This window comes from Nannobrachium achirus (assembly GCF_963921795.1).
Source record: "Nannobrachium achirus genome assembly, contig: SCAFFOLD_417, whole genome shotgun sequence".
NCBI lineage: Eukaryota > Metazoa > Chordata > Actinopteri > Myctophiformes > Myctophidae > Nannobrachium > Nannobrachium achirus.
The window spans coordinates 25,265-36,575 of NW_027665138.1; the positions used below are offsets into that span (position 1 = coordinate 25,265).

The following is an 11,311-nucleotide window of genomic DNA, read 5'->3' on the forward strand; positions in this document are numbered from 1 at the left end:
CAGCGCGTAAAATATGCAGACGACCGTATGTAAATGAAGGGGAGGAGCTTAGGCGACGTATGCAAATTGGGGGCGGGGCATGGTTTGGAAATGCGTGTGGGCGTGGTTTGCAGACATTATGCTCGCATACATTATGCTAATGAGGGCGTTAAGGTGGGTTTCCCAGCGCGTAAAAAATGCAGACGACCGTATGTAAATGAAGGGGAGGAGCTTAGTCGACGTATGAAAATTGGGGCGGGGCATGGTTTGGAAATGCGTTTGGGTGTGGTTCGCATACATTATGCTAATGAGGGTGTTAAGGTAGGTTTCCCAGCGCGTAAAAAATGTAGATGACCGTATGTAAATGAAGGGGAGGAGCTTAGTCGACGTATGCAAATTGGGGGCGGGGCATGGTTTGGAAATGCATTTGGGTATGGTTCGCATACATTATGCTCGCATACATTATGCTAATGAGGGCGTTAAGGTGGGTTCCCCAGCGCGTAAAAAATGCAGACGACCGTATGTAAATGAAGGGGAGGAGCTTAGTCGACGTATGCAAATTGGGGCGGGGCATGGTTTGGAAATGCGTGTGGGCGTGGTTTGCAGACATTATGCTCGCATACATTATGCTAATGAGGGCGTTAAGGTGGGTTTCCCAGCGCGTAAAAAATGCAGACGACCGTATGTAAATGAAGGGGAGGAGCTTAGTCGACGTATGAAAATTGGGGCGGGGCAGGGTTTGGAAATGCGTTTGGGTGTGGTTCGCATACATTATGCTAATGAGGGTGTTAAGGTAGGTTTCCCAGCGCGTAAAAAATGTAGATGACCGTATGTAAATGAAGGGGAGGAGCTTAGTCGACGTATGCAAATTGGGGGCGGGGCATGGTTTGGAAATGCATTTGGGTATGGTTCGCATACATTATGCTCGCATACATTATGCTAATGAGGGCGTTAAGGTGGGTTCCCCAGCGCGTAAAAAATGCAGACGACCGTATGTAAATGAAGGGGAGGAGCTTAGTCGACGTATGAAAATTGGGGCGGGGCATGGTTTGGAAATGCGTTTGGGTGTGGTTCGCATACATTATGCTCGCATACATTATGCTAATGAGGGTGTTAAGGTAGGTTTCCCAGCGCGTAAAAAATGCAGACGACCGTATGTAAATGAAGGGGAGGAGCTTAGTCGACGTATGAAAATTGGGGCTGGTGCATGGTTTGGAAATGCGTGTGGGCGTGTTGCGCATACATTATGCTTGCATACATTATGCTAATGAGGGCGTTAAGGTGGGTTTCCCAGGGCTTAAAAAATACAGATGACCGTAGTGAGCATTCGTTCCACGAACGCATTCATTCAATGAATGAATGAATAAATAAATAAAGTGCACGTGCACACACGTGTGTGCGTGCTTGCGTGCGTGCGTGCGTGCGTGCGAGCGAGCGAGCGAACGAACGCACGTGCACACACGCACGCACGCACGCACGCACGCACGCACGCACGCACGCACGCACGCACGCACACTTTATTATTTATTCATTCATTCACGCACGCACACACGCATGCACACTTTATTTTTTAATTAATTCATGAATACAGCCTGCGATATGCGTGAAATCTTGCAAGCACATTCCCACTAGGTCAAGGAACAGATGCCTCCCTTCTCACATTGGCCTGTTATAGCGCCACCAGCGGGTCAACTTTTGCATAACACATTTTTGGAACAAAATGCCTCAAATCATGCATGCAGCTAATTTCAGTAACGTCAAAGAGAGCACTGCCTGCGATCTTGACATTTTGTACTTTTATAGACATTGTTTTCTGGCTTGAAGCGAGCCCACAATTGTTTCGAAGGAACAATATTTTCTAGTTTCCATATGATATGCACATGTATTCAGGGGGGTAACTACCGCTGACGCAGCTGACGCATGCGCATTAGGGCCCGGGACGTCCAGGGGCACACGCAGGTGGAGGAGAAAAAATAAATAATCTAATAATAACAATGTATACAGACGGAGCCGCTTCTGTCCTGATCTGTTGCATTTCCTGTAGTAGGCTGCTACCATTTCAAAATAAAACATGTGTTGAATGATCACTTTACAAATATCCAATACAATGACTCTTGTTTTGAAATGTCCACTGGTATGACAGGAAGCTATGACAGGGCCCCTTAGTGCTGCTGACGGAACACAGGCTGAAGAGACGTTCTGAACTTCTGAAGTAAAAACAACACTCTCGGGCATTATGGAATATAAAGTTTCAACACACGACTTTGGGGAACAGTTAATATTTGCCATGCTCTCTAAAACCAAGACACTGTGGAATATGGAACAAAACGTGCCCAACTGGTCTTGTTGTTGTCATCCACCTTACTTTAGCAGGTGAGTTAAGTAATTAATATAAATAATGCTGGTTTGCAGTGATGCATCACTGTCAATTAAACTGTGTGCTGTCATTAATGTAGGCCTAGTTGTCTTAATGGATGATATTTATAATGCTGTTTTGGAAAAACGGCGTGGTGATGTTTGTAGTGTGAAGACTAATGTCAGAGTTGTTGTGTTGGAGTGCCATAGGGAAGAGTTCATTAGCACCACAGAGAGATGGAGACAGTGAGACACTACTTGGTTGGGCTACATATTGTCATGAATTAGATGGCGAGTGTGTTGATGTCTTCTGTTGGAGCCTGGTGTCCCGCATTTGCGCTGTCTGCATTTGCGCTGTAGAAAAAAGGTGGTGGTGGTTGTTGTTGTTGTTGTTGTTGTTGTTGTTGTTGTGGGGCACTTGGTGAAAATCTTGCATCGGGGCACACCGGGGGCTAGTTTCGCCACTGTGTATGTCCAAAAAAAAATGATTTAAACTAGTCAAAACAGCCGATCTACAAGCACACAACGCCTCGCACTGTAGATCTGCTGTTTTCACTACTTTTTGTGCAAACAGTAAAATTTTTACTTTTGTGCAAACAGTTTCATTTTTTCCTAATGGCCCGGCCTGGACCGACCGATAATGAACCGGCCGTTCGGGAGTTGTCCCGCTTTTCCCAATGGCCAGCACGTCCCTGGAGGTTACACATTTCTCCCACATTAAAGGAGTGTCTTTGTTGTTATTGCAAAGTACTATTATATAGCATATAGGTGTTATTGTTTTGTTTTAATTGTTTTGAGAAGCTGCTATAGTACATGCCTCTTTGTGGTTCGGTAAAATTATTTTTATTGATTCAATGAATGTAATGTCTCAAACCATTCCAGATCTCTAAATGCACGTGTGCGTATGACACTAACATACATTTATGTACTGTACATCAAGTTAGTTGTTATTCTAATACATTTACTTAAAAATAAACTGTGGTACTCTTTCACTTAATAGAAGTACAGAAGCCTGCACAACCAGCGGGTTTCATCAAAGTCCACTACAGCCTTTGCCTCTGAAGACCACCTCAGCTCTGTATCAGACACCACCACAGACTTGGATGGAAGTGGCAGCCACATCATCACTGACTCCAGTGAGGTTGATGACGTAAAGAGTAATAATCAGTTCATGCGGCCTACTGTTACCATCACCCGAGTGAGACTACCAAAAGACCGCCAGAGAAAAAAGAAACCAGAATCCACCTCAATGCCACAGAGTATCGACACCGCTGCTACAGCAGGTTCCAGCTCCACACACCCAGCTTTTGACCCTGTCACCACGATGGAGCATGCAGTGTCCCAGGCTTGTGTAGCTTGGGAGAGTTCATCTGAACTGTGTGAAGGGCCACTGTCACAAGCACTGGAGGCTGTTGAAGAGGCCACAGAACAGCAGGTTCAAGAAGCTTCTGTTTCACCAGAGGAGATTTCTGTACCAGAGAAGACTGTTGTACCAGAGAAGGCCAGTACAGGGAAGGCCAAAGCAACAAACAAAAGGAGGTCAGGCCGGGCAACATCAAGACGCTGAAGATCATATTGGTAAAAAAAGAAAAGAAAAAAAAAAGAATACAATTGCTGCCTTAGGGCTTAGGCTACCCAACAAATGGTGTAACAGTCTCTATTAAGTTAACGGTTTTATGAAGCAGACTGGCCTGTTTTTCAGTTATTTATATTTTAAGATTAACTTCACCCCAAGTCACATAATTCAGGAAACTTGTGTTGCAGTGGCCTCTACAGGTTGAAACTTTCAACTAGGTTACACTGCTGGTAACCTCGCCTACCAGGCTTTCTGGGGGAAAGCCTGGTGTTCGTTCACAACAGGCCGTTTGGTTTCCGCTAAAGCGCGGAAACCACTTGAAGAAGTGGCGTCGCTTTGATTTAGTTCCCTCCGTTTGTTTCCCCAATCCCTATTAAAATGCTGGAGCAGCCTAGTGTAGTCTTGCCAGTCGCTAACAGTTGGACAAAAAGATGCATATACCAAACAATTTTTTCAAAAGCAAAACTACTCCGCATCAAGGAGGTTATTAGGTAGGCCCTAAAAGTATGTCCTTGAGCGCAGGAGAATATTTTGGGTTAAAACTGAATCCGGTTTGATCTTTCCGGCAAATTGTAGTCCTTTGAGTACTACAACATGACGTGTTGTGGTTTCCGCTCCAGACCGGTTACAACCCCGAAAGGTGAAGTGATCCCAGACTACACTGCTGGCCATACCCCAACATCTATCTACATGACACCTGAAAAACATCTATTAACTATTACATCTTTATTGGGTTGTCGCCAGCATTGCCAGGTAGAGGGCAGACCTTATGGGGTGGGATGGGCTGTTGGGGCTTGCTCAGGGGCACTTCGACTTGTACTGTATACTCCCGGGGAGTCCCTTTAGGCAAACGCGAGACATTCTGATTACCAGACGGCCTCGGCCACTCTACACACTAAGTTACGGTCACCCCCCAACCTAGTTGAAAGTTCCAACCTCCACTAAGTGCATCAAGTCTACGATGAAAAGTATACAGTACTAGCTCAGACCTGTCACCTAATGCGAGATATGATTAACCACATGGAACCTATGGAAGAATAGGCGAACACATATTGAAAATAGCAGATCTGGATAGCAAGCTCATAACGTGTCGTATTGCGTTGTTAGCTTATAGATGGGCTATTTTTGCAACAAGCTCAAAGCGTGTTGCAATGTGGTGTGTTTTGAGCTATATTTAAGGATTGTTGTTCTTTCAAAGAATTTGCCTAAATTTAGGATGCCAGGGTTAGTAAGTGTGGTTAACAAGATCCAGGAGAAACCTTTCATTGGTTCATGTCATACCCTGGTGGTCTGGCATAATCCATTGAGTATGTACGACAATTTCCCAAAGCATACTATGGTTTGTTTGATTTTCAAAGAAGCCATTCAATTCCATAAATGTTAGTAGCCTACATGGGGGAAAAAAAAGTCTTGGTCAAAGTTTGTTATTGTTGTGTTTTAATTATTTAAGTGTGAATATAAAAAGTAAGTGCAAAAATAGTCCCCGCAGAATTTATGAACAGAATTTAATTGTCCATGACTAATTGCTTTAGATTGTTAGTTTGTTACACAAATGTACTTCTAATGGTTTCGAAGGATGTGGTGCAATCCACAGCTCCTCCTGGCTTAGTGTTCGAAGTGTGCTTGAGCAAGACACTGAACCATGACTGCTCCCTGGGTGCTGTTCAATAGTGCCCGCGGCTCCTAATTGCTAGGATGAGTTAAATGCAGAGGACAAATTCCTGGTGTGTGCAAATGTACTTGAACAATAATACAACAACAATAACGCTTCAATATGGGATACTCTCCATTTCAAATAGTTATTTTAGTCCTTTGGACCATTTGGTATCTTTACCGTTGTTGGAGAGATGGTTGGAGGATTTTTTTGTATGGGTAGTATTAGGACAGCTGTGAACTCTGCTAGTTCTGTGACAGATGCAAATAAAAGCCCGTCTGAAATCACATGAGCAAAGGCTCAGTAGCGTAATTTTCTTTCTGCCGCAGGGACAGGAATCCTGGACTTCAGCTTTAGTAGTCATACATTTTCATTTGAAAATGTCTAAACAAAATGCGGTGTACTGTAGATTGTAAAAAATGAATCTGTAGGAAATTATGGAGGCGTTGTTGATTGACTGGCTGCTTGTGAAAGCTGTGATGTAAGGCCAGGATCTCTGTTTTGTCAGTTTTCTTGCTGAATTAATTTTTCTTTTATTGGAAAACGTACTTGAATACCTTTCTCTTTGTACGGAAGAGGATTAGGGCCACTTGAAAATGTTATTGGAGTTCTGAGATTAAAGTCAGAATTTCTCAGAAGTCTGAGAATAAATTCAGGAATTATGGAATGGCATTATTTAATCTCGGAATTCTGAACTTCTCTTACTTTGTTTCTTACTCGCCACTGCTAAACTGTTGAGCTTGGCTACTTTTTCAGTATGATGAGCTACATTTGTGTTCCAATCTGATGTAGCAAATAAAAACAACAAAAACAGAACATCCATTATGAATGTATTATTTGATGGATACATTTATGAACACCGAATATCTTCATGGTGATATTGTTACTTTTTCCTTTCTTTTTTCTTTTTTTCAGGAGATTTCGATTCTTAGTAGTAGTTTTGATCATTTCAAATTATTTGGGGTTTAAAACAGGAATATTTTGTTCCATGTGAATTGTAATAACTAGTCCCATGCCCTTAAATTCATAATGAAAATGTACCAGTTAGGCCTATACAGTATCACAATATACATTTTCTTTGTAATGCCATGTTTAATTTGGCTTTTAAGTACTATCCACCAGGCACTGAGTTGACCAAAGTTTTTATTTCCCAATCCTGCTAGTTGAAGTTGTAGTAGTAGACTAACCTTTTAGAAGGAACATGTTTGTTTCCCATTATGATTCAATGCATTGTCTACTTGACATCGACAATGCAGATGTTGAAGTTGTATTTCATCCCTAATATTTTTTTCCATGACCACATTTGCGGGTTTTGAGATTTCCTGTAAAAAGAAATACCTAATATTTTCCTGGATTGCACGCAATGACATGCTTGGACATACATCTACACCACAAAAATAGCATTGTATTAGAGTAAACAATCCTAAACCCCAAACTAAGCTCACAATGTGTCGCAGATGCAACACGTTGTGAGCTCATAGATGTATTTCTGACACGCAACACCATCATACGATGGAGCATAAATTAGGCAATTAACATCACTTCTATCATTGTAACATGTGGGCTTTATTGACTGAGATGTCATAGTTCATACCCTGATAATAGAGAAGTATTTCTTGTAACTATAATAAACTAAGTTGAACTGTGTAGTCAATAATCATCCCTTTTAGTCACGGTGTCAACTCACTCACACCGTGTCATACTACGTAGTTTGTTCTGAGGAAAATGTAGGAAAGATTTAGTAAATTGTGCAAAGCCGAAGGGAAGAGACCAGCGTATGTAGCACGGAAGATATATATTTTTGTATCTTGCTGAAGAAGAAAAGGGCATCTAAACGACATTTCCAAGCTGTATGTTTTTTACCGTATTTTTATTCAGCCACTGACAAAACAGATTGTTTTCTAACTGCTGAAAGTTCCATGTATTTTTAGATGTTTATTTTCTGTATTTGGGTCTTTTCATTTAATATTAAACATTTGACAGTTGCCTCACCCTAATACTTGCAATTCTTTAATTTAAATTGTTGGTGTATCTTTAATATGCCAGCAACAGGGCCGTTGTTGCAATCTTCTTTCATTCGCAACAACATTCTGGCTGGTGATTAAATGAGGTAGACATAATGAAATGGCAGAGAAATGAAGATGAAATAAGACCATATTGGATTTTTTTTTTCTCAAGGATTTACCTCAAACTTCACTCTCAAGACAGACAGTATCAGTGAACTAGGCAGAAGTAGTACTTTATGCTATTGAAGGCCTGAACAATCTTGCTCCTTTTAGTTTTGTTGCACCTCTAAAAGCAGGCCAATTTACATTATTCCTTTTGGTCCATAGATTTTTGTGACATAAAATTTACGGCATAGTTCAAACCTCAGCCAGAAAAAAAACTGAAAATGTCTGTTAGTTTGTTCAGGATCTTTGAAAAACTTGAAACTGATGTGACTAGCAGATGAGTTTGCAATCAGCATAACATAAATTACACTTGTTAATATCTTGTTTTGTGGATATTTTGTTGAAAAATACAAGTTAATAAGAATCATTTATCGACATGGCTTTGTTTTAATTATCCAAAACTCAATGCAAAATTTCTATTAGAAATCTGCATTTGGAAACCCATGACAGCAGTAACACAACACCATGAACATTTTCAGAATGCTTCATTAATGTGAATAAACCAAAACAATAAATAAGAAAAATAGTCTAGCAGACTAGCAAACTGCATACACTCTGCGATAACTGTGTTGGCCTAAAAAGTGGCATTTATACTTTGTTACAAATGTGTCGCAGTGCATTTTGAGCTTGTAATTTGTCTATTTTCAGAGTGCAATGATCAAGCATTCTTGTGACCTCCTACCACTATGGAATGGAGGTGACAATGGCCATGATGTAAGGCCAGGTAAGCAAAAGCCTGTCTGACTTGCCTAACTCCTAACAGAACGGTCACTCAGCATGTATGAAAGGTTATTTATTTATTCATATATATATAGTGTAAGTGTATATATATATTTTCAACAGCACGCACCAACATGTTGCCATAAAGGCAAACGGGCATGTAAGGGATGGACAAAATGCTACCTTTCTGAAAGGAACAGTCTGCAATAACATATACATGTAGACAAGGACAGAGAACCCCTATGTGGAATGTTATAGTAGATCTGAGATTTAAGAAAAAAATCATCTGGAAAAGAAAATGCAGCTATGGTACAATACATTCAGGGCATCTTAGACATGGGACACGTTAAGATACAGCATGTCACTGATCTATGGGTTCAATAAATGTATTTAATTGGTTATGGAATAACATCTATATATATAACAGCGACTGAACACAGCCTTGCTGTATCTAATCTGGTCCTTGGTTTGGTTCCCTGATATCTTCGTCTGGTCCTCCATCGGTAGCTGGAGAGGAGTCCTCCTCTGTGTCCGGACTAACCAGCTTGGCTCTGAACTCCATCCTAGCCTGACGGTTGGATTCCAGAAGTTCGTGCAGTTTGCCGTTCAGACTGTCATTACGTTCCTCTAAATCATCCAGGCAGGAGTTAATCTGATCCAGCATGGCGTTGATGGAAGCATATTCTGTCACGGAAAAGAGGAAACGTTAAAGTGCAGTGTAAAACTGTGAAACAATTTAGTTGAGATGAAGCCATCATTGGCATACTGTATCCTGATTAAACAATGACCGTGACACAAGTCCCACTGATGTCAATTACCAAGTAAACCATGAGTTTGTTTTACTGAATAGTGGATAAGGTTAGAAATAACATTTAGGGTTAGGCATAGTTTTACTGAGGTTACGTTTAGGAATAGGGGTAGGTTTTGGCACCATTTGACTGAGGTTAAGGTTAGGAATAAGGTAGGCTACAGGATTTGTGCCCGGGGTGACTGTGTTTTGGTATTCTTAGAGAGAGATGTACTGCAAACTGTAATGAAGGTGGTACTCTTATTTTGCTATTTCTATCACAAAGATGCACTAAAATGCATTAATTGAACGGGTTCCAAGGGCCTCCTCTCCAGCTAAATGATTTAAGGGTTAGGAACCAAATGGACCCTTAGGGCTATGCCAAATTAACATTGAGGATTTAACAGTGTAGTTTAAGGTCTTTCTGTGATTAAATAATTGTATACATTGATTGATTGAATAATAAGGATACTTTAACAATTTGCAAATAGTACAGTTGTACTGGTACGATTATACAGTGATGCAAAAGCACAACACAAAAAGGGCTTGTTTCCATTGTGGTCCTGTGTATTCAATTCATCAAGACATTCAAAAAATATCATCAACACTGTACAGTAAACTGTATGACCAGTCAAATGGATGAGTTCCGTGGATATCAATGGTAGAACGGTAGAGATTTAAGAGAGACACTAGAGTAAAGGCAATTGTTAATTCTCATGTTAAAATGTTTTCGATCTTCACACAGTTGACACAAGGGTGAGGATATTAAGGGATTTTAAGATTCAAGGTGACAGCAACATTACAGTAAACTAGATGGTACCTTCTTCGTTGAATTCATCATCGTCGATAATACCTTCATCTATCGAGATATCGGGATCTCCATTTGGTCCAGACATTTCTGAGGTTTAATACGGGTTTATAACAGATCCTGTTTGTGTTTAATCTTGGACACCACCGTGTAGGATGTTTAGTTTGTTCATATGCTGCCCCTGTCGGCTTTATTTTCATCAAACTACATGACAATGGATCCAACAAACTAAAGCAGAGCAATTGAGAAACCACGCAAACAAAGACAAACTGTGTAATCCATAGAAATGTGGATGTTAGTGAATCAGTCAAGATCGAGGAGCTTATTTGTTGTTCGCAAGAAGAATCATGGGATTATAAACACCCTTTTACTTTACTTAGTCTTATTTTCACAATTGTTTGAAATGTAATTCTATGAACTTCTTTCCATCAGGGTCAAATTTTGTAATTCCGGTAGCTGGCTTCCTTTGTCGCCTCTGCAAAAGGTTCTATAATTTTCAATCTCCGGGTCTACACTCCCACTGCAAGTCCTTGAAGCATTTTCAAAACCTCAAGGTTAGTCTCTTAAGACTTTATTACAGTAACTTGATTTAGGGCCAGTAGAGGTTACCAGGGACGTGCTGGGCCTCTGATTCAGCTCGGGAAATAGAGTTGGGAGAGGCCCTCATTGCGCGCTACTCAAAGATTTGCCATTTCAGATCATGGCAAGTGACAAGCCAGTGGGACAATGACATGAGTTATATTTCGTTGTTTTCGGGTGTTTTGTATTTATCATTTTAAAAATGATTTAAACTAGTGAAAACAGCCGATCTACAAGCACACAATGCCTCGCAAGTACATTTTATAGATGATAAATACAAAACGGTTTTGGACATACAAGGTTTCCACCCGACAACGACTATATGCTATAAATATAAGGTGCTGGGAGTGAAAATTATAATGTAGGGGTGCCTCGGATTAAAAAAATATTCATGGGGTGCCCTGAGACAAAAAAGTTTGGGAACCCCTGACACAGGGCTTAAGTGGTTAAAGTACAACAACATCTACACTCAGAATATACACAGACACAGCCTATAGATACTGTGTATAGGTCATTACATTTTTCTCAAAATGATTTTTGTTTTTACATTGTGAAATGATTTAAAAAATGTTGCCAAAAAGAGAGAGAGAGAAAAAAAATGCTGACATTGACGTGACTCCTTTCTAAATAATAGGACTTGTTATTGCATTGGGTTCCGCCCTCTGTTCAACTCAGTGAGTTG

The 11,311-nt window shown here is 40.7% G+C and overlaps 1 protein-coding gene across 1 annotated transcript; it reads right to left on the reverse strand.

Annotated features, from left to right (window-relative positions):
* Nucleotides 1–8,149: 8,149 nt before the first annotated feature.
* Nucleotides 8,150–10,376, reverse strand: LOC308280609 (bublin coiled-coil protein-like). Its single transcript, XM_080754943.1, has 2 exons — nucleotides 10,063–10,376; nucleotides 8,150–9,139 (listed from the first exon to the last, which is right to left on the reverse strand). Exons 1-2 carry the CDS (start codon nucleotides 10,136–10,138, stop codon nucleotides 8,907–8,909), a joined length of 309 nt encoding a protein of 102 aa, XP_080611069.1. The 5' UTR covers nucleotides 10,139–10,376; the 3' UTR covers nucleotides 8,150–8,906.
* Between the last annotated feature and the right edge of the window lie 935 nt (nucleotides 10,377–11,311).

Excerpts from the sequence above, each read along its gene's own strand:
- LOC308280609 (XM_080754943.1), bottom strand. The coding sequence starts at position 10,138 with ATGTCTGGACCAAATGGAGATCCCGATATCTCGATAGATGAAGGTATT. Across the intron at positions 9,140-10,062 it reads TGATGAATTCAACGAAGAAG|AATATGCTTCCATCAACGCC; the intron begins GTACCATCTAGT and ends TTTCCGTGACAG.